General features: G+C 45.4%; 2 protein-coding genes and 2 long non-coding RNA genes across 4 annotated transcripts; 2 read left to right on the top strand and 2 right to left on the bottom strand.

Annotated features, from left to right (window-relative positions):
* Positions 1 to 560: 560 nt before the first annotated feature.
* On the bottom strand, positions 561 to 1,459 carry LOC116356157 (uncharacterized). Its single transcript, XR_004204618.1, has 3 exons — positions 1,319 to 1,459; positions 1,175 to 1,230; positions 561 to 1,076 (listed from the first exon to the last, which is right to left on the bottom strand). It is a non-coding gene; the product is annotated as an uncharacterized LOC116356157 (long non-coding RNA).
* A 4,783-nt stretch (positions 1,460 to 6,242) lies between these two features.
* Positions 6,243 to 18,600, bottom strand: LOC116356156 (uncharacterized). Its single transcript, XR_004204617.1, has 2 exons — positions 18,413 to 18,600; positions 6,243 to 6,723 (listed from the first exon to the last, which is right to left on the bottom strand). It is a non-coding gene; the product is annotated as an uncharacterized LOC116356156 (long non-coding RNA).
* Positions 18,601 to 18,788: 188 nt separating this feature from the next.
* On the top strand, positions 18,789 to 20,256 carry LOC109887294 (protein PELPK1-like). Its single transcript, XM_031800105.1, has 3 exons — positions 18,789 to 18,922; positions 19,013 to 19,068; positions 19,159 to 20,256. The coding sequence occupies exon 3, from the start codon at positions 19,285 to 19,287 to the stop codon at positions 19,876 to 19,878; it is 594 nt and encodes a 197-aa protein (XP_031655965.1). The 5' UTR covers positions 18,789 to 18,922; positions 19,013 to 19,068; positions 19,159 to 19,284; the 3' UTR covers positions 19,879 to 20,256.
* Positions 20,257 to 23,269: 3,013 nt separating this feature from the next.
* Positions 23,270 to 25,005, top strand: LOC116356150 (mucin-19-like). Its single transcript, XM_031800097.1, has 3 exons — positions 23,270 to 23,421; positions 23,512 to 23,567; positions 23,666 to 25,005. Exons 1-3 carry the CDS (start codon positions 23,393 to 23,395, stop codon positions 24,661 to 24,663), a joined length of 1,083 nt encoding a protein of 360 aa, XP_031655957.1. The 5' UTR covers positions 23,270 to 23,392; the 3' UTR covers positions 24,664 to 25,005.
* Positions 25,006 to 25,225: the final 220 nt, after the last annotated feature.

The raw sequence follows: 25,225 nt of genomic DNA, 5'->3' as shown, positions 1-25,225 counted from the left end.
ACGCTTCTGCTGAGGCGCCGGGGCCGGACGCTTCTGCTGAGGCGCCGGACGCTTCTGCTGAGGCGCCGGACGCTTCTGCTGAGGCGCCGGGGCCGGACGCTTCTGCTGAGGCGCCGGACGCCGGACGCTTCTGCTGAGGCGCCGGACGCCGGACGCTTCTGCTGAGGCGCCAGACGCTTCTGCTGAGGCGCCTGAAGCTTCTGCTGAGGCGCCGGACGCTTCTGCTGAGGCGCCGGACGCTTCTGCTGAGGCGCCTGAAGCTTCTGCTGAGGCGCCTGAAGCTTCTGCTGAGGCGCCTGAAGCTTCTGCTGAGGCGCCTGAAGCTTCTGCTGAGGCGCCTGAAGCTTCTGCTGAGGCGCCTGAAGCTTCTGCTGAGGCGCCTGAAGCTTCTGCTGAGGCGCCTGAAGCTTCTGCTGAGGCGCCTGAAGCTTCAGCTGAGGCGCCTGAAGCTTCTGCTGAGGCGCCTGAAGCTTCTGCTGAGGGGCCTGAAGCTTCTGCTGAGGGGCCTGAAGCTTCTGCTGAGGGGCCTGAAGCTTCTGCTGAGGCGCCGGGGCCTGAAGCTTCTGCTGAGGCGCCGGGGCCTGAAGCTTCTGCTGAGGCGCCGGGGCCTGAAGCTTCTGCTGAGGCGCCGGGGCCTGAAGCTTCTGCTGAGGCGCCGGGGCCTGAAGCTTCTGCTGAGGCGCCGGGGCCTGAAGCTTCTGCTGAGGGGCCGGACTTCACACTTGACGTGGCATTGTGGCCAGTAGCTTCCGCTGACGTGGCTTTGTGGCCAGTTGCTTCCGCTGACGTGGCATTGTGGCCAGTAGCTTCCGCTCACGTGGCATTGTGGCCAGTAGCTTCCGCTCACGTGGCATTGTGGCCAGTAGCTTCCGCTCACGTGGCATTGTGGCCAGTAGCTTCCGCTCACGTGGCATTGTGGCCAGTAGCTTCCGCTCACGTGGCATTGTGGCCAGTAGCTTCCGCTCACGTGGCATTGTGGCCAGTAGCTTTAACATTTGGACCAGACACCACACTTGCTTGGGCATAGGATCCAGTCGGTTCAGGTCCAGTGTAGGCAGGATGCCCATGAGCATTACCTAGGAAACAAAGAGAACATTGTGGTAAAATGCCAGCCTTCATTTGGATCGGAACTAGACCTGTGATTTGACCTGAATTAGTGTAAACCAAAACGCACCTTTAAGTGTAAAACAAGTTATCCCTCCAATTAGCAGGCAACAAATCCAAGAAACACTACAAAACAGTCAGACAGTTAAACATAAATAACCAGTGAAGACTAAGACAAGGTAAACAAACCAGATGAACGCATTGAAAAACTAACCTCAAAGAGAGTCCAAAAGTCACAGCCATTTTAGTGATCAAAACCATAACAGTATTCAAGAACTAATTCTCGACAGCCTGCCATAATATCCCTGTTGCAATGTCAAACAGCTGTTTTGGTTGCACCTCATAAAGGAATCCCAGACCCTTCTCACCTAACTGGCTAATTATGTACAGCTGTCAGCCAATGAACTTCATTTCCATTGGTTCAATTTCCCAAATGCGATTAGGTGCAGTCATCCGTTGACATATGGTGAACAACAGAGAGAGAATTGGACGACAAAAGAAAGAGACCAAATTCAGTTTTCACCAATCAGATCAGCTGTTTTGCCAGCAAAGGATCAGGATTGGGCTCCCTGTGTGGCTGGGACCAAACAGACTATGAGGTAGTTTGTGATTGCAGCCAAACAGACTTCAGCCAATTTCCAAAGCTTAGACGTTGCTGAAGTCTGCCAGATCTTACATCGCCTTGATAGGTATTTTAAGTATCAGCTAACCACATCATATGTCAGAGGATGACACAGTTGATGATGTGGCACGCAACCATTGGTTGTTGCGTTGCCTCACCCTTAGCTGTAGAAACTGACCTATTGCTGGTTACACAGGGAGCCCAATTCTAATCATTTTTCCAATTATTAATGTTTTGAGCAATCGCATCAGATCTTTTCACATCAGATCTTAGTCAAAAGACTAATTAGTGGAAAAAAAATATCAGAATTGGGATGCCTTGGTAATGCAGCCTATGAGGGAGTTCTACTAACCTGAACCGCAGTGCACCGGTCTACGGAAGGTGATGTGAAAAGGCAAAAGCAGTGAGGGAGAAGCGCTCTTCTCAAATCGTACAGTTAGTGGTGTAATGGAGGATATACGCAGGTGTACCACTTTGTTTTCAATGGACATTTCGTGTACTCAATTCTTAACCCCCACTGATGTGTATCAAAGTAGTATAGTGGAGGTATATGCTGTATCAATTCATAAGGCTGATGGAACAGATCAGAATGTTAGGATCCAAATGTTGAAAAACTATTATTTCTTCACATTTTAAGTGCATGAATATGCACACGGTGGTAGGCCTATTCAGAATGTTCCAAAATGCAATGTCTTGACTGCCAACCCTCAGAAAACAGATCATCTAAACGTGGGGGAGTGGCCATCTTTTCCAAGGATCACCTTCAGTGCTCAGTTGTCTCCACAAAATCTGTGCCCAAATCTCGTAAGCCTATTCAGAATGTTCCAAAATGCACACCGCACCAGAGCAGGCTGGTGGGAGGAGCAATAGGAGGACGGGCTGATTGTAATGGCTGGAATGGCATCAATGGAACGGAGTCAAACATATCAAACATATTTGAAACTCTGTTCCATCAATTCCATTCAAGGCCATGAAAATAAGCCCATCCTCCTATAGCTCCTCTGCTGCACCTCACATTTGAGCAGTTTTATGTACAGATACTTGGACAGAGATGGTAATATCCATTATAGATCAGACACACCGGTAGGATTGTCTAATGTTTGCCTGCCAATTAGTATTTAGCACCTTCTGAACAGTGTCTGCAGTCAATCTCTTAGGGTCGGCAGTCAATCTCTTGACTGCCAACCCTCAGAAAACAGATCATCTAAAGGTGGGGGAGTGGCCATCTTTTCCAAGGATCACCTTCTGTGCTCATTTGTCTCCACCAAATCTGTCCACAAACAATTTGATTTGCTTGTTTAAAGCATTAAACTTTCAAATATCTCTTTGTTGACTGTTGCTTGGTGCTATCGTCCTCCATCAACACGGGCCAGTAATCTACCTGCCCTAAGCTCTCTCATGGCCCCTTACACTAAGTCTGAATTTGTCCTGCTAGGTGACCTAAACTGGGACATGCTTAAACCACCTGACCAAGTCCTAAATCAATGGGACTCCCTACATCTTTCTCAGATTATCAGCAATACCACAAGGTATGACTCCAAACACCCAGAAAAGGCTACTCTCCTCGATGTCACCCTCACAAATAATCCTGATAGGTATCAGTCTGGTGTTTTCTGTAATGACCTTAGTAATCACCATTTTCGTAATGGCTGCTCTGTGAAACGACCTGTCCTGATTTGTCATAGACGCTTGCTAAAAAACTTTAATGAGCAAGCCTTCCTTCATGAACTGGCCTCTGTAAAATGGTATAGAATCAGCTTGATCCCCCCCTGTTGAAAACTCTAGGTCCTTCTTTTTTGATATTTTCAGTGTTATTGTTAACATAACAAGTGCAGTCAGATCAGTAGGCTAGTTTTTGTTTGTTGTTTTTAATTAAACCTTTATTTAACCAGATAGGCTAGTTGAGAACAAGTTCTCATTTACAACTGCGACCTGGCCAAGATAAAGCAAAGCAGTTCGACACATACAACAGAGTTTCACATGGAATAAACAAACATACAGAATAATACAGTAGAAAAAAATAAATATATATATATATATATATACAGTGTGTGCAAATGAGGTAAGATAAGGGAGGTAAAGGCAATAAAATAGGCCATGGTGGCGAGGCAATTATGATATAGCAATTAAACACTGGAGTGATAGATGTGCAGAAGATGAATGTGCAAGTAGAGATACTGGGGTGCAAAGAAGCAAAATAAATAAATGAATACAGTATGGGGATGAGGTAGATGGATGGGTTATGTACAGATGGGCTATGTACAGGTGCAATGATCTGTGAGCTGCTCTGACAGCTGGTGCTTGAAGTTAGTGAGGGAGATAAAGAGTCTCCAGCTTCAGTGATTTTTGCAGTTCGTTCCAGTCATTGGCAGCAGAGAACTGGAATGAAAGACGGCCAAAGGAGGAATTGGCTTTGGGGGTTACCAGTGAAATATAGATGATTAAGGAGTTGGCCAAACCAAATTATGATCTCCCTAGTTGAGTGGTCGGGCCATCTGTTCAAGGCTTGTCGCTTCTGCTGAGGCGCCGGGACCTGTCGCTTCTGCTGAGGCGCCGGGGCCATAGGCTTCTGCTCAGGCGTCTGCTCAGGCGTCGGGGCCTCAAGTCAAAGTCAATTGGCGGATAGTCAGTTTTACGAGGGTGTTTGGCAGCATGAGTGAGGGATGCTTTGTTGCGAAATAGGAAGCCCATTCTAGATTTAATTTTGGATTGGAGATGCTTGCTACCATGGGAACATACACATGGACTGTGCTATGATTTGCAGTCACTCCCCTCTTTCTATGTCCTTTCTCTCGGTTTCTTTCATATTGATTCTGTACTGTTGAGGAAAGAGCTTGCAAGGAAGCATTTCACTATATCGTTTACACCCAGTGTCCCGTGGTGGTCAGACCTGGGTAGAAAAGGTTGTAGTTTTTCAAATGCTTAAAACTTGTTGAGGATAGGGGGCAGTATTTTCACTTTGGATGAATTACGTGCCCATAGTAAACTTTATCCTACTCTGTCCTAGATTGCTAATATATGCATATTATTATTACTATTGGATAGAAAACACTCTAAAGTTTCTAAAACTGTTTGAATTATGTATGGGAGTATAACAGAACTCATAGGGAAGGCAATCTTCTAAGCAAGAAGTGAAATTCTGAATGTGGGGCAACTTTGACATCGCACCCTCCTCTCCCAACAAGATATCGATCTGGTAGCACTTCCTACACCTTCCAGTAGATGTCCTCATTCAGTAGAAAGTGGAATGGAGCATTTGCTGTGAACTGTGACTGAATGGGAGGGGAAATAGTCAGTGTCCCGACAGAACGCCATTTTCCTGTGGCGCATTTCTCTGTGGGTGCTACCGCTGTTCCATTTGGCTCCAGCTGAAAACGTATGATCCGGTTGGAACGTTATTGGATATATATGATAATAACATCCTGAAGATTGATTCTCTACTTAGTTTGACCAGTTTATTTGACCTGGAATATATCTTTTGGAAGTTTTCGTGCGAGTTATCCTGTACCAGCAGTCAGTTTTTGGGCACGTGAGCTGAAAGTGCTAGCAAATGCAGCTACTTGGACACTAGTATTGGACATTATGGAACAAAACAACGATTTATTGTGGAACTAGGACTCCTTGCAATACATTCTGATGAAAGATCAAAGATAAGGGAATATTTATGATGTAATTTCGTATTTCTGTTGACTTCAATATAGCGGAGAAATACTTTTACGTCTGAGCGCCGTCTCAGATTATTGCAATGTTAGGCTTTTTCCGTAACGCTTAAAAATAATCTGACACAGCGGTTGCATTAAGAACCAGTGTATCTTTAATTATATGTAGAACATGTATCTTTAGTCAAAGTTCATGAGTATTAACATTGTTAATGTTTGAAAGGGGGGGGGGGGGGGGGGGTGGAGTTCCCTGAGGGGAACTACTTGCCATGACAGGTTTTAAAGTAGTTGAATATATATTTAAAATTTTTTAGGATCCCCATTAGCCGATGTCAGCTAGTCTTACTGGGGTCTGACACAAAAAAAATAATACTTGGCAATTTACATGTTTTAAATGTGTGTTTGTGCATCTCATTTACACATACACACAACCAGTAGGTCACATGTCAGTACAGACACACAACCAGTAGGTCACATGGGGGAGAGGCGTTGTGCCGTGAGGTTTTGTTTTGTTTTTTAAACCCGAGTTGCTGGTCTCTTGCACTATATGGAAGGGAGTTCCATCCAATCATGGCGCTATATAATACTGTGAGTTTAATTTGTTCTGGATTTGGGGACTGTGAAAAGACCCCTGGTGGCATGTCTGGTGGGGTAAGTGTGTGTGTTGACTATGCAAACAATGAGGAATTAAAACAAGAAATGCAGTCAACCTTTCCTCAACTACCAGAAACAAAGGTAAACAAATCTGTTTCCACAAGTGGTGTGATCCACAATCCCTTTTCCTCCAGACCCAGTCTGTCCCCAATCAGCAAACGTTTGGTAGACAGAAGAGAAACCCACATTTGAAAGACACGGCATTTTGGAAGTCAAATTGTTTATTGAACAAATCATGCAAGAGTAGCAGGAACACCAGGCCAAATCAGATGTCAATTTTAGTCGTATGGTTACGAAAACAATTCATACCATTGTAGTGTTCACCCCTGTAAACAATTTGCATGACGATGCATAAGTTTCTTCAAATGGAGGCACAGCAACAGGGGAAAGACGATTAAGGAGTTGGGCAAACCAAATTATGATCTCCCTATCTAGCTTGTCGAGGGGTCGGGCCGTCTGTTCAAGGCCGCTTCTGCAGAGGTATGGTTGGCAGTTGCTTCAGCTGAGGCTCGGGCTGCTTCTGCAGAGGCATGGTTGGCAGTTGCTTCAGCTGTGGCATTTGGACCCTGCGTCACACTTGCCAGGGTATTGTGGCCAGTAGCTTTAGCATTTGGACCAGACACCACACTTTCTTGGGATATGGTTGTTCAGGTCCAGTGTAGGCAGGATGCCCATAAGCTTCACCTAGGAAACAAAGAATTACGGTAAAATGCCAGCCTTAAGCTATTGGAACTAGACTGTGATTTTAACTGAAGTAGTAATTATTGTCTCTCCCCAACGTGGAGGTTCGTGCTTTCTGATTGGCTCAATGTCAAGTTGTCAGACAAAGTCAGGTTCATCCGCACACAGCAGGTATGTATTTTGTTCTAGCAAGATAAGCAACGGCCTTCTACCGTGATAAGCACCAATCCCCACTCAGACAATGAATGCTAGACATTGAAAGAAAGTTGATTTGAACAACAAGAGAGCAAATATGAGTTTCTAAAATATTTCCCTCAACATTTCTATGGTTGTATTTTGACTTGGCTACTTTGAAGCAAGGTAAGACATGCCTCATAATATCAAGAAAAATGGTCCAGGTTTCAAACAATATAGCTTTGGTAAAGATAGACCTAACTGTCTTCTGGTAGATGGAAAGGCTTTCCCAAAAACATTCTCTATTATTATGTTCACCAGATAAAAAGTAGCCTATCAGATTGACCTGTTAGAATGATATCATGAATGATATCATCAATCCAGTGGCCTTTTGTTCTCATGTGTGTTACAGAAACACTGCTAACCCAACAACAGTGCTAGGTGCCTGTACTACAGAAACACTGTTAACCCAACAACAGTACTAGGTGCCTGTACTACAGAAACACTGCTAACCAAAACAACAGTGCTAGGTGCCTGTACTACAGAAATACAACTAACCAAACAGTGCTAGGTGCCTGTACTACAGAAATACAACTAACCAAACAGTGCTAGGTGCCTGTACTACAGAAACACTGCTAACCCAACAACAGTACTAGGTGCCTGTACTACAGAAATACAACTAACCCAACAGTACTCTGTGCCTGTACTACAGAAATACAACTAACCAAACAGTGCTAGGTGCCTGTACTACAGAAACATTGTTAACCCAACAACAGTACTCTGTGCCTGTACTACAGAAACACTGTTAACCCAACAACAGTACTAGGTGCCTGTACTACAGAAACACTGCTAACCCAACAACAGTACTAGGTACCTGTACTACAGAAACACTGCTAACCCAACAGTACTAGGTGCCTGTACTACAGAAACATTGTTAACCCAACAACAGTACTCTGTGCCTGTACTACAGAAACATTGTTAACCCAACAACAGTACTCTGTGCCTGTACTACAGAAACATTGTTAACCCAACAACAGTACTAGGTGCCTGTACTACAGAAACATTGTTAACCCAACAACAGTACTAGGTGCCTGTACTACAGAAACACTGCTAACCCAACAACAGTACTAGGTGCCTGTACTACAGAAACACTGCTAACCCAACAACAGTACTAGGTGCCTGTACTACAGAAATACAACTAACCAAACAGTGCTAGGTGCCTGTACTACAGAAACACTGCTAACCCAACAACAGTACTAGGTGCCTGTACTACAGAAGCACTGCCAACCCAACAACAGTACTAGGTGCCTGTACTACAGAAATACTGCTAACCAAACAGTACTAGGTGCCTGTACTACAGAAACACTGCTAACCCAACAACAGTACTAGGTGCCTGTACTACAGAAATACAACTAACCAAACAGTGCTAGGTGCCTGTACTACAGAAATACAACTAACCAAACAGTGCTAGGTGCCTGTACTACAGAAACATTGTTAACCCAACAACAGTACTCTGTGCCTGTACTACAGAAATACAACTAACCAAACAGTGCTAGGTGCCTGTACTACAGAAATACAACTAACCAAACAGTGCTAGGTGCCTGTACTACAGAAACACTGCCAACCCAACAACAGTACTAGGTGCCTGCACTAGAGAAACACTGCTAACCCAGCAACAGTACTCTGTGCCTGTACTACAGAAACACTGCCAACCCAGCAACAGTACTCTGTGCCTGTACTACAGAAACACTGCTAACCCAACAACAGTACTAGGTGCCTGTACTACAGAAACACTGCTAACCCAACAACAGTACTAGGTACCTGTACTACAGAAACACTGCTAACCCAACAGTACTAGGTGCCTGTACTACAGAAACATTGTTAACCCAACAACAGTACTCTGTGCCTGTACTACAGAAACAGTGTTAACCCAACAACAGTACTCTGTGCCTGTACTACAGAAACATTGTTAACCCAACAACAGTACTCTGTGCCTGTACTACAGAAACATTGTTAACCCAACAACAGTACTCTGTGCCTGTACTACAGAAGCACTGCCAACCCAACAACAGTACTAGGTGCCTGTACTACAGAAATACTGCTAACCAAACAGTACTAGGTGCCTGTACTACAGAAACACTGCTAACCCAACAACAGTACTAGGTGCCTGTACTACAGAAACACAACTAACCAAACAGTGCTAGGTGCCTGTACTACAGAAACACTGCCAACCCAACAACAGTACTCTGTGCCTGCTCACTTGAATTAAAGGGTAACTACACAAAATAAATCTAATTTACATAGGATTTCCCCAGACCTTAAAGGTGGTCTGATTAAAAATAAAAAACCGTTTGTGTACTTCCAATGATGTTGTTTTTATATTAAGAAAGTGTGACTGAGAGCAAAAACATGAAAATAAAAAAATGACAATAGTAGGCCTACCAATACAGTATAGAGTGTTCACTCACTCCCCATTGTGAGTGAAAAGGCACTTTGGTGATACAATTATCACCTTCTGTTGACAGCCGTACAGCTTTCTCTAACCATTTTTATTTTGTTTTACATGTTGTGGTGATTGTCTTCAAAATTGCTTCCACGGGACTTAAAAAGCTAAATGAACATGACAAGACCTGAATGAACTGTAAAAGGCCTTGAAAATAAAAAGCTTGTGGTACGCTCAGTGCTCCATTGACACTTCACAGAGATACGCTTGTTTTTGTGACAAAGATTTTTTTTAAACAGCAATTTTGCATTAATATGAACAGCATATATTAAAATATTTACGTGGTGTGTCATTAAATCGATAACCATCTTACCTCTATATTGGTTTCTTCATGCATCGAGTCAACAGAAACAACCCTCTTTCTGGTAAGAAGAGGGGCGGGGGGTATGCCTTATGATTAACGAGACGTGGTGTGATCATAACAACATACAGGAACTCAAGTCTTTTTGTTCACATGACTTAGAATTCGAACACAATCAAATGTCGACCGCATTATCTACCAAGGGAATTCTCTTTGATTATAATCACAGCCGTATATACCCCCCCCCCAAGCAGACACATCGATGGCCCTGAACAAACTTTATTTGACTTTATGCAAACTGGAAACCACATATCCTGAGGCTGCATTCATTGTAGCTGGGGAATTTAACAAGGCTAATCTGAAAACAAGACTCCCTAAATTGTATCAGCATATCGATTGCGCAACCAGGGCTGGTAAAACTCTGGATTATTGTTATTGAAACTTCTGCGACGCATATATGGCCCTCCCCCACCCTCCTTTTGGGAAAAGCTGACAACGACTCCATTTTCTTGCTCCCAGCCTACAGACAGAAACTAAAACAAGAAGCTCCCGTGCTCAGGTCTGTTCAACACTGGTCCGACCAATCTGATTCCACACTTCAAGACTGCTTCGATCAAGTGAATTGGGATATGTTCCGCATTGCGTCCTACAACAACATTGACGAATACGCTGATTCGATGAGCGAGTTCATTAGAAAGTACATTGATGATGCATATCAACGATTAAAACATTCCCAAACCAGAAACCGTGGATTGATGGCAGCATTCGTGAGAAACTGAAAGTGCAAACCACTGCTTTTAACCAGGGCAAGGTGACCGGAAACATGACCGAATACAAACAGTGGAGCTATTCCCTCCGCAAGGCAATCAAACAAGCTAAGCGTCAGTATAGAGACAAAGTAGAGTCGCAATTCAACGTCTCAGACACAAGAGGTATGTGGCAGGGTTTACAGTCAATCACGGATTACCAAAAGAAAACCAACCCCGTCGAGGACCAGGATGTCTTGCTCCCAGACAGACAAAATAACTTTTTTGCCCGCTTTGAGGACAATACAGTGCCACTGACACGGCCCGCAACCAAAACCTGCGGACTCTCCTTCACTGGAGCCAAAGTGAGTAAAACATTTAAACGTGTTAACCCTCGCAAGGCTGCAGGCCCAGACGGCATCCCCAGCCGAAATCCTCAGAGCATGCGCAGACCAGATGGCTGGTGTGTTTACGGACATATTCAATTAATCCTGATCCCAGTCTGCTGTTCCCACATGCTTCAAGAGGGCCACCATTGTCCCCGTTCCCAAGAAAGCTAAGGTAACTGAGCTAAACGACTACCGCCCCGTAGCACTCACCTCCGTCATCATGAAGTGCTTTGAGAGACTAGTCAAGGACCATATCACCTCCACCCTACCTGACACCCTAGACCCACTCCAATTTGCTTACCGCCCAAATAGGTCTACGGACGATGCAATCGCAACCATACTGCACACTGCCTTAACCGTTCTGGACAAGAGGAATACCTACGTGAGAATGCTGTTCATCGACTACAGCTCAGCATTTAACACCATAGTACCCTCCAAACTCGTCATCAAGCTCGAGACCCTGGGTCTCGACCCCGCCCTGTGCAACTGGGTACTGGACTTCCTGACGGGGCGCCCCCAGGTGGTGAGGCTAGGTAACATCTCCACCCCGCTGATCCTCAACACTGGGGCCCCACAAGGGTGCGTTCTGAGCCCTAAACCTAATCCTGTACTCCCTGTTCCCCCACGACTGCGTGACCATGCACGCCTCCAACTCAATCATCAAGTTTGCGGAAAACAACCTCACATTCAACGTCAACAAAACAAAGGAGATGATTGTGGATTTCAGGAAACAGAGGGAGCACCCCCCTATCCACATCGACGGGACAGTAGTGGAGAGTGTAGTAAGTTAAGTTCCTCTGCGTACATATCACGGACAAATTGAATTGGTCCAACCCCACAGACAGCGTGGTGAAGAATGCGCAGCAGCGCCTCTTCAACCTCAGGAGGCTGAAGAAATTCGGCTTGTCACCAAAAGCACTCACAAACTTCTACAGATGCACAATCGAGAGCATCTTGTCGGGCTGTAACACCGCCTGGTACGGTAACTGCTCCGCCCACAACCGTAAGGCTCTCCAGAGGGTAGTGAGGTCTGCACAACTTTTTCACTCCGGACGCTTTATCTGGACACGATTCGTCAGGACCTCCAACAGCGAAAGCTAAGTAGTAACATTAACATGATGCCTTCTAATTGCAGCCGCTGTACTCGCCTTACGGCGAGGATAGCTGTGCTGCAAGCCCAGCTTCAGACGCAATCGTTAGGCAAGGGTAATTTCAGTGTAGGAAAGGATGAAATAGCGTCTGTGGCACCAGTAAGTACAGATAGTAGTGTAAATCCCCTGGCACAGTCCCCGCAGCCGGACAACTTTCTCACGGTTTCTGGAAGGAAATGCTGTAGGAACGCTCATCCGGTGTCACTCATTCAGCCGACAGAAACTTTCAACCGGTTTTCCCCATTAAGCAGCGGGTCAGAGTCAGAGGCCGATTCTTCTCTGGTCTCTACTCCTCCCGTTACGGGGTCTGAGACGCCGAAGCTTCCCACCATTAGCTCTGACAAATTGAAAACTCTAGTCATTGGCGACTCCATTACCCGCAGTATTAGACTTAAAGCGAATCATCCAGCGATCATACACTGTTTACCCGGGGGCAGGGCTACCGACGTTAAGGCTAATCTGAAGATGGTGCTGGCTAAAGCTAAAACTGGCGAGTGTAGAGAGTATAGAGATATTGTTATCCACGTCGGCACCAACGATGTTAGGATGAAACAGTCAGAAATCACTAAGCGCAACATAGCTTCTGCGTGCATATCAGCTAGAAAGATGTGTCGGCATCGAGTAATTGTCTCTGGCCCCCTCCCAGTTAGGGGGAATGATGAGCTCTACAGCAGAGTCTCACAGCTCAATCGCTGGTTGAAAACTGTTTTCTGCCCCTCCCAAAAGTTAGAATTTGTAGATAATTGGCCCTCTTTCTGGGACTCACCCACAAACAGGACCAAGCCTGACCTGCTGAGGAGTGACGGACTCCATCCTAGCTGGAGGGGTGCTCTCATCTTATCTACCAACATAGACAGGGCTCTAACTCCTCTAGCTCCACAATGAAATAGGGTGCAGGCCAGGCAGCAGGCTGTTAGCCAGCCTGCCAGCATAGTGGAGTCTGCCATTAGCACAGTCAGTGTAGTCAGCTCAGCTATCACCATTGAGACCGTGTGTGCCTCGACCTAGGTTGGGCAAAACTAAACATGGCGGTGTTCGCCTTAGCAATCTCACTAGGATAAAGACCACCTCCATTCCTGTCATTACTGAAAGAGATCATGATACCTCACATCTCAAAATAGGGCTACTTAATGTTAGATCCCTTACTTCAAAGGCAATTATAGTCAATGAACTAATCACTGATCATAATCTTGATGTGATTGGCCTGACTGAAACATGGCTTAAGCCTTATGAATTTACTGTTTTAAATGAGGCCTCACCTCCTGGCTACACTAGTGACCATATCCCCCGTGCATCCCGCAAAGGCGGAGGTGTTGCTAACATTTACGATAGCAAATTTCAATTTACAAAAAAAAAAGACATTTTCGTCTTTTGAGCTTCTAGTCATGAAATCTATGCAGCCTACTCAATCACTTTTTATAGCTACTGTTTACAGGCCTCCTGGGCCATATACAGCGTTTCTCACTGAGTTCCCTGAATTCCTATCGGACCTTGTAGTCATAGCAGATAATATTCTAATCTTTGGTGACTTTAATATTCACATGGAAAAGTCCACAGACCCACTCCAAAAGGCTTTCAGAGCCATCATCGACTCAGTGGGTTTTGTCCAACATGTCTCTGGACCCACTCACTGTCACAGTCATACGCTGGACCTAGTTTTGTCCCATGGAATAAATGTGGTGGATCTTAATGTTTTTCCTCATAATCCTGGACTATCGGACCACCATTTTATTACGTTTGCAATTGCAACAAATAATCTGCTTAGACCCCAACCAAGGAACATCAAAAGTCGTGCTATAAATTCACAGACAACACAAAGATTCCTTGATGCCCTTCCAGACTCCCTCTGCCTACCCAAGGACGCCAGAGGACAAAAATCAGTTAACCACCTAACTGAGGATCTCAATCTAACCTTGCGCAATACCCTAGATGCAGTTGCACCCCTAAAAACAAAAAAAATGTCTCATAAGAAACTAGCTCCCTGGTACACAGAAAATACCCGAGCTCTGAAGCAAGCTTCCAGAAAATTGGAACGGAAATGGCTCCACACCAAACTGGAAGTCTTCCGACTAGCTTGGAAGGACGGTACCGTGCAGTACCGTAGAGCCCTTACTGCTGCTCGATCATCCTATTTTTCTAACTTAATTGAGGAAAATAAGAACAATCCGAAATTCCTTTTTAATACTGTCGCAAAGCTAACTAAAAAGCAGCATTCCCCAAGAGAGGATGACTTTCACTTTAGCAGTGATAAATTTATGAACTTCTTTGAGGAAAAGATTATGATTATTAGAAAGCAAATTACGGACTCCTCTTTAAACCTGCGTATTCCTCCAAACCTCAGTTGTCCTGAGTCTGCACAACTCTGCCAGGACCTAGGATCAAGAGAGACGCTCAAGTGTTTTAGTACTATATCTCTTGACACAATGATGAAAATAATCATGGCCTCTAAACCTTCAAGCTGCATACTGGACCCTATTCCAACTAAACTACTGAAAGAGCTGCTTCCTGTGCTTGGCCCTCCTATGTTGAACATAATAAACGGCTCTCTATCCACTGGATGTGTACCAAACTCACTAAAAGTGGCAGTAATAAAGCCTCTCTTGAAAAAGCCAAACCTTGACCCAGAAAATATAAAAAAACTATCGGCCTATATCGAATCTTCCATTCCTCTCAAACATTTTAGAGAAGGCTGTTGCGCAGCAACTCACTGCCTTCCTGAAGACAAACAATGTATACGAAATGCTTCAGTCTGGTTTTAGACCCCATCATAGCACTGAGACGGCACTTGTGAAGGTGGTAAATGACATTTTAATGGCATCGGACCGAGGCTCTGCATCTGTCCTCGTGCTCCTAGACCTTAGTGCTGCTTTTGATACCATCGATCACCACATTCTTTTGGAGAGATTGGAAACCCAAATTGGTCTACACGGACATGTTCTGGCCTGGTTTAGATCTTATCTGTCGGAAAGATATCAGTTTGTCTCTGTGAATGGTTTGTCCTCTGACAAATCAACTGTAAATTTCGGTGTTCCTCAAGGTTCCGTTTTAGGACCACTATTGTTTTCACTATATATTTTACCTCTTGGGGATGTTATTCGAAAACATAATGTAAACTTTCACTGCTATGCGGATGACACACAGCTGTACATTTCAATGAAACATGGTGAAGCCCCAAAATTGCCCTCGCTAGAAGCATGTGTTTCAGACATAAGGAAGTGGATGGCTGCAAACTTTCTACTATTAAACTCGGACAAAACAGAGATGCTTGTTCTAGGTCCCAAGAAACAAAGAGATCTTCTGTTGAATCTGACAATTAATCTTAATGGTTGTACAGTCGTCTCAAATAAAACTGTGAAGGACCTCGGCGTTACTCTGGACCCTGATCTCTCTTTTGAAGAACATATCAAGACCATTTCGAGGACAGCTTTTTTCCATCTACGTAACATTGCAAAAATCAGAAACTTTCTGTCCAAAAATGATGCAGAAAAATTAATCCATGCTTTTGTCACTTCTAGGTTAGACTACTGCAATGCTCTATTTTCCGGCTACCCGGATAAAGCACTAAATAAACTTCAGTTAGTGCTAAATACGGCTGCTAGAATCCTGACTAGAACCAAAAAATTTGATCATATTACTCCAGTGCTAGCCTCTCTACACTGGCTTCCTGTCAAAGCAAGGGCTGATTTCAAGGTTTTACTGCTAACCTACAAAGCATTACATGGGCTTGCTCCTACCTATCTCTCTGATTTGGTCCTGCCGTACATACCTATACGTACGCTACGGTCACAAGACGCAGGCCTCCTAATTGTCCCTAGAATTTCTAAGCAAACAGCTGGAGGCAGGGCTTTCTCCTATAGAGCTCCATTTTTATGGAACGGTCTGCCTACCCATGTCAGAGACGCAAACTCGGTCTCAACCTTTAAGTCTTTACTGAAGACTCATCTCTTCAGTGGGTCATATGATTGAGTGTAGTCTGGCCCAGGAGTGGGAAGGTGAACGGAAAGGCTCTGGAGCAACGAACCGCCCTTGCTGTCTCTGCCTGGCCGGTTCCCCTCTTTCCACTGGGATTCTCTGCCTCTAACCCTATTACAGGGGCTGAGTCACTGGCTTGCTGGGGCTCTCTCATGCCGTCCCTGGAGGGGGTGCGTCACCTGAGTGAGTTGATTCACTGTTGTGGTCATCCTGTCTGGGTTGGCGCCCCCCCCCTTGGGTTGTGCCGTGGCGGAGATCTTTCTGGGCTATACTCAGCCTTGTCTCAGGATGGTAAGTTGGTGGTTGAAGATATCCCTCTAGTGGTGTGGGGGCTGTGCTTTGGCAAAGTGGGTGGGGTTATATCCTTCCTGTTTGGCCCTGTCCGGGGGTGTCCTCGGATGGGGCCACAGTGTCTCCTGACCCCTCCTGTCTCAGCCTCCAGTATTTATGCTGCAGTAGTTTATGTGTCGGGGGGCTGGGGTCAGTTGGTTATATCTGGAGTACTTCTCCTGTCCTATTCGGTGTCCTGTGTGAATCTAAGTGTGCGTTCTCTAATTCTCTCCTTCTCTCTTTCTTTCTCTCTCTCGGAGGACCTGAGCCCTAGGACCATGCCCCAGGACTACCTGACATGATGACTCCTTGCTGTCCCCAGTCCACCTGGCCATGCTGCTGTTCCAGTTTCAACTGACCTGAGCCCTAGGACCATGCCCCAGGACTACCTGACATGATGACTCCTTGCTGTCCCCAGTCTACCTGGCCATGCTGCTGCTCCAGTTTCAACTTCCACCTGACTGTGCTGCTGCTCTAGTTTCAACTGTTCTGCCTTATTATTATTCGACCATGCTGGTCATTTATGAACATTGAACATCTTGACCATGTTCTGTTATAATCTCCACCCGGCACAGCCAGAAGAGGACTGGCCACCCCACATAGCCTGGTTCCTCTCTAGGTTTCTTCCTAGGTATTGGCCTTTCTAGGGAGTTTTTCCTAGCCACCGTGCTTCTACACCTGCATTGCTTGCTGTTTGGGGTTTTAGGCTGGGTTTCTGTACAGCACTTTGAGATATCAGCTGATGTACGAAGGGCTATATAAATAAATTTGATTTGATTTGATTTGATTTGATTTGCACACCGCATCACCGGGGGCAAACTACCTGCCCTCCAGGACACCTACACCACCCGATGTCACAGGAAGGCCATAAAGATCATCAAGGACAACATCCACCTGAGCCACTGCCTGTTCACCCCGCTATCATCCAGAAGGCGAGGTCAGTACAGGTGCATCAAGGCAGGGACCGAGTGACAGAAGCTGTTTTTCAATCTCAAGGCCATCAGACTGTTAAACAGCCACCACTAACATTGAGTGGCTGCTGCCAACATACTGACTCAACTCCAGCCACTTTAATAATGGAAATTGATGTAAAAATATATCACTAGCCACTTTAAACAATGCTACTTAATATGTTTACATACCCTACATTACTCATCTCATATGTATATACTGTACTCGATACCATCTACTGCATCTTGCCTATGCCGTTCTGTACCACCACTCATTCATATATCTTTATGTACATATTCTTTATCCCTTTACAATTGTTTGTATAAGGTAGTAGTTTTGGAATTGTTAGGTTAGATTACTCGTTGGTTATTACTGCATTGTCCGAACTAGAAGCACAAGCATTTCACTACACTCGCATTAACATCTGCTAACCTTGTGTATGTGACAAATAACATTTGATTTGATAGCGTTGGTAAATTCACTCTGGCTATCTACTCCGATTTCAGAGCACTCTCATCTGTGTGACAGAGCGCAGAACAACTGATGCATTTACAAATGTGCAACATCTGCTGAATATGACCGATGTCAGTAAACGTAGACAACATAAGTAATTGTTTGTCAAGAACGCTATAGATAACATGTTAACAGCCTAACCAGCTCTGCTACACTGAGTAAAATGGTCAGTGAGGTGTTCTCTTGTTTCTGTCATTACACAGGCCACAAATAACAGCCTGATTAACTCTATGCAAAGGACATGTGTTGTGCTGCATGAGGCAAATGTTGTTCACTCCAGATATTGACAGGTTTTCTGATCCACGCCTCTACCTTTAAAAAAAAGTTCTGCCATCAACAGATATTTGTATTCCCAGTCATTTGAAATCTACAGATTAGGTCCTAATGAATTGATTTCAATTTACTGATTTCCTTAAACTAACTGTAACCCAGTAACATTTTTGAAATTATTGCATGTTGCATTGACAGTTTTGTTCAATATATAAAAGGGTAACTCTCAACCCCAATTTCAGCTTTTGCCCAACCCCCTAAAATAAAATAAAATGCATTCAGGTGAGAAGTAGTGCGTGGAGGGAAATGACTCATCAATACAGCATTCATTTTCGGTGAGGATAAACATAGTTGCACATGATCCCAACACTTGCTCACTAAAGCATACTTACCAGAAGTCCACTGGCATGATTTGATAATACAATGATGTGCATTGCAAGCAAATATGGTTCTGGACAGATAGCTTACAGTGATAAAACACTGCATTTCTGACATCTATTTCCCCTTGCAGTGTATGTTGGAATCCCCCATGGGGTACAAAACAAATCTTTGCAATTGGCTCAATCTGGAATGGGTGGGTAGAGTTCACTCTTTAAAACTGTCGGATTGGTCCATGATGTGTAAACTCCACCCTCCAGCAGACCAGTGCACACCAGCTGCATGAAATCAAGAGCACCTAATCGCAATTGGGAAAATGAACCAATTTAAATTAAGTTCATTGGTTGACACCTGTACATAATTAGTCATTCAGGTAAGAAGGGTCTGGGATTCCTTTATGAGGTGCAACCAAAACAGCTGTTAGACATTGCAACAGGGATATTCTGGCAGGGTGTCTGTCTAGCATTAGTTCTGAATACGGTTGTGGTTTTGATAACTAATATGGCTTTTGGACTCTCTTTGAGGTTAGTTTTTCAATGTATTCATCTGATTGGTTTACCTTGTCTTAAAGTGTTTACTGTTTATTTATGTTTAACTGTCTGAATGTTTTATAGTGTTTCTTGGATTTGTTGCCTGCTAATTGGAGGGATAACGTGCTTTACCCTTCAAGGTGCGTTTTGGTTCAAAGTAATTTAAATCACAGTCTAGTTCCAATGGCTTAAGGCTGGAATTTTACCACAATGTTTTCTTTGTTTCCTAGGTGACGCTTATGGGCATCCTGCCTGCACTGGACCTGAACCAACTGGATCCCAAGCAAGTGTGGTGTCTGGTCCAAATGCTAAAGCTACTGGCTACAATAGCCTGGCAAGTGTGACGCAGGGTCCAAATGCCGCAACTGCCAACCATGCCTCTGCAGAAGCGGCCGTCGGCCCCCGCGCCTCAGCTGAAGCAACTGCCAGCCATACCTCTGCAGAAGCGGCCGTCGGCCCCCGCGCCTCAGCTGAAGCAACTGCCAGCCATACCTCTGCAGAAGCGGCCACAGGCCCCCGCGCCTCAGCTGAAGCAACTGCCAGCCATACCTCTGCAGAAGCGGCCACAGGCCCCCGCGCCTCAGCTGAAGCAACTGCCAGCCATACCTCTGCAGAAGCGGCTGGCCCCCGCGCCTCTGCTGAAGCAACTGCCAAACATACCTCTGCAGAAGCGGCCGTCGAACCCCGCGCCTCAGCTCAAGCAACTGCCAGCCATACCTCTGCACAAGCGGCTGGCCCCCGCGCCTCAGCTGAAGCAACTGCCAGCCATACCTCTGCAGAAGCGGCCACAGGCCCCCGCGCCTCAGCTGAAGCAACTGCCAGCCATACCTCTGCAGAAGCGGCTGGCCCCCGCGCCTCAGCTGAAGCAACTGCCAGCCATACCTCTGCACAAGCGGCCGCAGGCCCCCGCGCATCTGCTGAAGCAACTGCCAGCCATACCTCTGCAGTAGCGGCCGCCGGCCCCCGCGCCTCTGCTGAAGCAACTGCCAAACATACCTCTGCAGAAGCGGCCGGCCTTGCACAGACGGCCCGACCCCTCAACAAGCTAGATAGGGAGATCATAATTTGGTTTGCCCAACTCCTTAATCGTCTTTCTCCTGTTACTGTGCCTCCATTTGAAGAAAAGGGCAAAGGTAATTGAGGTGAGGAATTATGCAAACTAATGCGCTTGTTTGAAATGAGGAACTCCTTCACCATACGACAAAAATGTACCTCTGATTTGGCCACTATTGCTGACACTTAGGTTGTACGGTTATGATTTTGATTTGGCCTGGTGTTCCTGCTACTCTTACATGATTTGTTCAATAAACAATTTAACTTCCAAAATGCCTTCTCTTTAAATGTGGGTTTCTCTTCTGCCTACCATATGTTTGCTGATTAGGGACAGACTGGGTCTGGAGGAAAAGGGATTGTGGATCACACCACTTGTGCAAACTCATTTGTTTACCTTTGTTTCTGGTAGTTGAGGAAAGGTTGACTGCATTTCTTTTAATTCCTCATTGTTTGCATAGTCAACATGCACACACTTAACCCACCAGTTATGCCACCAGGGGTCTTTTCACAGTCCCCAAATCAAGAACAAATGAAACGCACAGTGTTATAGAGCCATGATTGGCTGGAACTCCCTTCCATATAGCGCAAGAGACCAGCTAACCGGGATTAAAAAAACAAAGGAACCCCTCACGGCACAACGCCTCTCCCCCATGTGAACTACTGGTTGTGTGTATGTGTAACAGATGCACAAACACACTAATGCATTAACATATGTAAATTGCCAAGTATTTTTTTTGTCGGACCCCAGTAAGACTAGCTGTCGCCATTGGCTAATGGGGATCCTAAAATATCTATTCAACTACCTTTTGAAAAGCTGAAATAAACTACAACCCTTTTCTTCCTAGGTCTGACCTCCACAGGACACTGAATGTGAAATGCTGCCTTGCAAACTCTTTCCTCAACAGTACAGAATCAATATAAAAGAAATAGAGGACAGAGGAGTGACAGCAAATCATAGCACAGTCCATGTATGTTCCCATGGTAGCAAGCATATTAAATCTGGAATGGGCTTCCTATTTTGCAACAAAGCATCCCTCACTCATGCTGCCAAACATACCCTTGTAAAACTGACTATCCACCAATCATCGACTTCGCCGATATCATTTACAAAATAGCCTCAAACTCTCAAATTGGATGCAGTCTATCACAGTGCCATCCGTTTTGTCACCAAAGCCCCATATACTTCCCACCACTGCGAACTGTACTCTCTCGTTGGCTGGCCCTCGCTTCATACTCATCGTCAAACCCACTGGCTCCAAGTCATCAAGTCGTTGCTAGGTAAAGCCCCACCTTATCTCAGTTCACTGGTCACTATAGCAGCACGCGCTCCAGCAGGTATATTTCACTGGTAACCCCCAAAGCCAATTCCTCCTTTGGTCACCTTTCATTCCAGTTCTCTGCTGCCAATAACTGGAACGAACTGCAAAAATCGCTGGAGCTGGAGACTCTTTATCTCCCTCACTAACTTCAAGCACCAGCTGTCAGAGCAGCTCACAGATCATTGCACCTGTACATAGCCCATCTGTAAATAACCCATCCATCTACCTCATCCCCGAACTGTATTCATTTATTTATTTTGCTCCTTTGCACCCCAGTATCTCATTCATCTTCTGCACATCTATCACTCCAGTGTTTAATTGCTATATCATAATTGCCTCGCCACCATGGCCTATTTTATTGCCTTTACCTCCCTTATCTTACCTCATTTGCACACACTGTATATATATATATATATATATTTATTTTTTTCTACTGTATTATTCTGTATGTTTGTTTATTCCATGTGAAACTCTGTTGTATGTGTCGAACTGCTTTGCTTTATCTTGGCCAGGTCGCAGTTGTAAATGAGAACTTGTTCTCAACTAGCCTATCTGGTTAAATAAAGGTTTAATTAAAAACAACAAACAAAAACTAGCCTACTGATCTGACTGCACTTGTTATGTTAACAATAACACTGAAAATATCAAAAAAGAAGGACCTAGAGTTTTCAACAGGGGGGATCAAGCTGATTCTATACCATTTTACAGAGGCCAGTTCATGAAGGAAGGCTTGCTCATTAAAGTTTTTTAGCAAGCGTCTATGACAAATCAGGACAGGTCGTTTCACAGAGCAGCCATTACGAAAATGGTGATTACTAAGGTCATTACAGAAAACACCAGACTGATACCTATCAGGATTATTTGTGAGGGTGACATCAAGGAGAGTAGCCTTTTCTGGGTGTTTGGAGTCATACCTTGTGGTATTGCTGATAATCTGAGATAATCCTCCCACCAGCCTGCTCTGGTGCGGTGTGCATTTTGGAATATTCTGAATAGGCCTACCACCGTGTGCACATTAATGCACTTAAAATGTGAAGAAATAATAGTTTTTCAACATTAGGATCCTAACATTCTGATCTGTTCCATCAGCCTTATGAATTGATACAGCATATACCTCCACTATACTACTTTGATACACATCAGTGGGGGTTAAGAATTGAGTACACAAAATGTCCATTGAAAACAAAGTGGTACACCTGCGTATATCCTCCATTACACCACTAACTGTACGATTTGAGAAGAGCGCTTCTCCCTCACTGCTTTTGCCTTTTCACATCACCTTCCGTAGACCGGTGCACTGCGGTTCAGGTTAGTAGAACTCCCTCATAGGCTGCATTACCAAGGCATCCCAATTCTGACATTTTTTTTTCACTAATTAGTCTTTTGACTAAGATCTGATGTGAAAAGATCTGATGTGATTGCTCAAAACATTAATAATTGGAAAAAAGATTAGAATTGGGATCCCTGTGTAACACAGCAATAGGTCAGTTTCTACAGCTAAAGTGAGGCAACGCAACAACCAATGGTTGCGTGCCACAACATCAACTGTGTCATCCTCTGACATATGATGTGGTTAGCTGATACTTAAAATACCTATCAAGGCGATGTAAGATCTGGCAGACTTCAGCAACATCTAAGCTTTGGAAAGTGGCTGAAGTCTGTTTGGACGCAATCACAATTGCTGGCAAAACGGCTGACCTGATTGGTGAAAAGACCAATTCGTGGGAAAAAGATCAGAATTTGGCAGCTACAGATGACTGAACATGTATGAAATGTAATATGCGTTCATCAATTGTCTGTTTTTTTGTAAGTTGTTGAACTGAATTTGGTCTCTTTCTTTTGTCATCCAATTCTCCCTCTGTTGTTCACCATACTGCAACGGATGACTGCACCTAATCACATTTGGGAAATTGAACCAATGGAAATGAAGTTCATTGGCTGACAGCTGTACATAATTAGCCAGCCAGGGTAGAAGGGTCTGGGATTCCTTTATGAGGTGCAACCAAAACAGCTGTTAGAAATAGCAACCGGGATATTCTGGCAGGCTGTCGAGAATTAGTTCTTGAATACTGTTGTGGTTTTGATCACTAAAATGGCTGTGACTTTTGGACTCTCTTTGAGGTTAGTTTTTCAATGCGTTCATCTGGTTGGTTTACCATGTCTTAAAGTGTTCACTGGTTATTTATGTTTAACTGTCTGACTGTTTTGTAGTGTTTCTTGGATTTGTTGCCTGCTAATTGGAGGGATAACTTGTTTTACACTTAAAGGTGCGTTTTGCTTTACACTAATTCAGGTCAAATCACAGGTCTAGTTCCGATCCAAATGAAGGCTGGCATTTTACCACAATGTTTTCTTTGTTTCCTAGGTAACGCTCATGGGCATCCTGCCTACACTGGACCTGAACCAACTGGATCCTATGCCCAAGCAAGTGTGGTGTCTGGTCCAAATGCTAAAGCTACTGGCCACAATGCCACGTCAGCAGAAGCTACTGGCCACAATGCCACGTCAGCAGAAGCTACTGGCCACAATGCCACGTCAGCAGAAGCAACTGGCCACAATGCCACGTCAGCAGAAGCAACTGGCCACAATGCCACGTCAGCAGAAGCAACTGGCCACAATGCCACGTCAGCAGAAGCTACTGGCCACAATGCCACGTCAGCAGAAGCTACTGGCCACAATGCCATGTCAAGTGTAAAGTCCGGCCCCAGCGCCTCAGCAGAAGCAACAGGCCCCGGCGCCTCAGCGGTAGCGTCCGGCCCCGGCGCCTCAGCAGAAGCAACAGGGCCCGGCGCCTCAGCAGAAGCAACAGGGCCCGGCGCCTCAGCAGAAGCAACAGGGCCCGGCGCCTCAGCAGTAGCGACAGGCCCCGGCACCTCAGCAGTAGCGACAGGCCCCGGCGCCTCAGCAGAAGCGACAGACCCCGGCGCCTCAGCAGAAGCGACAGGCCCCCGCGCCTCAGCAGAAGCGACAGGCCCCGGTGCCTCAGCAGAAGCGACAGGCCCCCGCGCCTCGTCAGCAGAAGCTACTGGCCACAATGTCACGTCAGCAGAAGCTACTGGCCACAATGCCATGTCAAGTGTAAAGTCCGGCCCCGGCTCCTCAGTAGAAGCAACAGGCCCCGGCGCCTCAGCGGTAGCGTCCGGCCCCGGCGCCTCAGCGGAAGCAACAGGCCCCGGCGCCTCAGCAGAAGCAACAGGCCCCGGCGCCTCAGCAGAAGCAACAGGCCCCGGCGCCTCAGCAGAAGCAACAGGCCCCGGCGCCTCAGCAGAAGCAACAGGCCCCGGCGCCTCAGCAGAAGCGGCAGGCCCCGGCGCCTCAGCAGAAGCGACAAGCCTTGAACAGACGGCCCGACCACTCAACTAGGGAGATCATAATTTGGTTTGGCCAACTCTTTAATCGTCTTATCCCTGTTACCTTTACCCTTTTCTGCAAGAGGCACAGTAACTGAGGTGGGGAAATGTGTGAACTAATGCACTTGTTTGAAATGAGGATCTCCTTCACTTGTACATCGTCATGCAAATTGTATACAGAGGTGGATGATACAATGTTATGAATCGTTTTTATAAACATACGACTAAATTGACTTCTGTATGTAGCGATATTGCTGACACACTTTTAGGTTCTACGGTTATGCTTTTGATTTAGCCTGGTGTTCCTGCTACTCTTGCATGATTTGCTCAATAAACCATTTGACTTTCAAAAAACCTTGTCCTTAAAATATAATCTCTTCTGCCTACCATGTGCTTGCTGTTTGGTAACAGACTGTGGGCCTGGAGTAAAAGGGAATTTGCGTTTTTGTTATACACTTGTCTAAACAGATTTGTTTCTGGTAGTTCAAATTCTAAAGTTTTCTAACTTGTCAGAGCTCCCTCATATGTTCATACACTACCTGTCCCTTAGTGTAGGCTGTTTGCTTTACAGTAAT

This window comes from Oncorhynchus kisutch, linkage group LG21 (assembly GCF_002021735.2).
Source record: "Oncorhynchus kisutch isolate 150728-3 linkage group LG21, Okis_V2, whole genome shotgun sequence".
Lineage (NCBI taxonomy): Eukaryota > Metazoa > Chordata > Actinopteri > Salmoniformes > Salmonidae > Oncorhynchus > Oncorhynchus kisutch.
The sequence above is the reverse complement of the archived record's forward strand: the minus strand, read 5'-3'. Positions and strand labels throughout refer to the sequence as shown.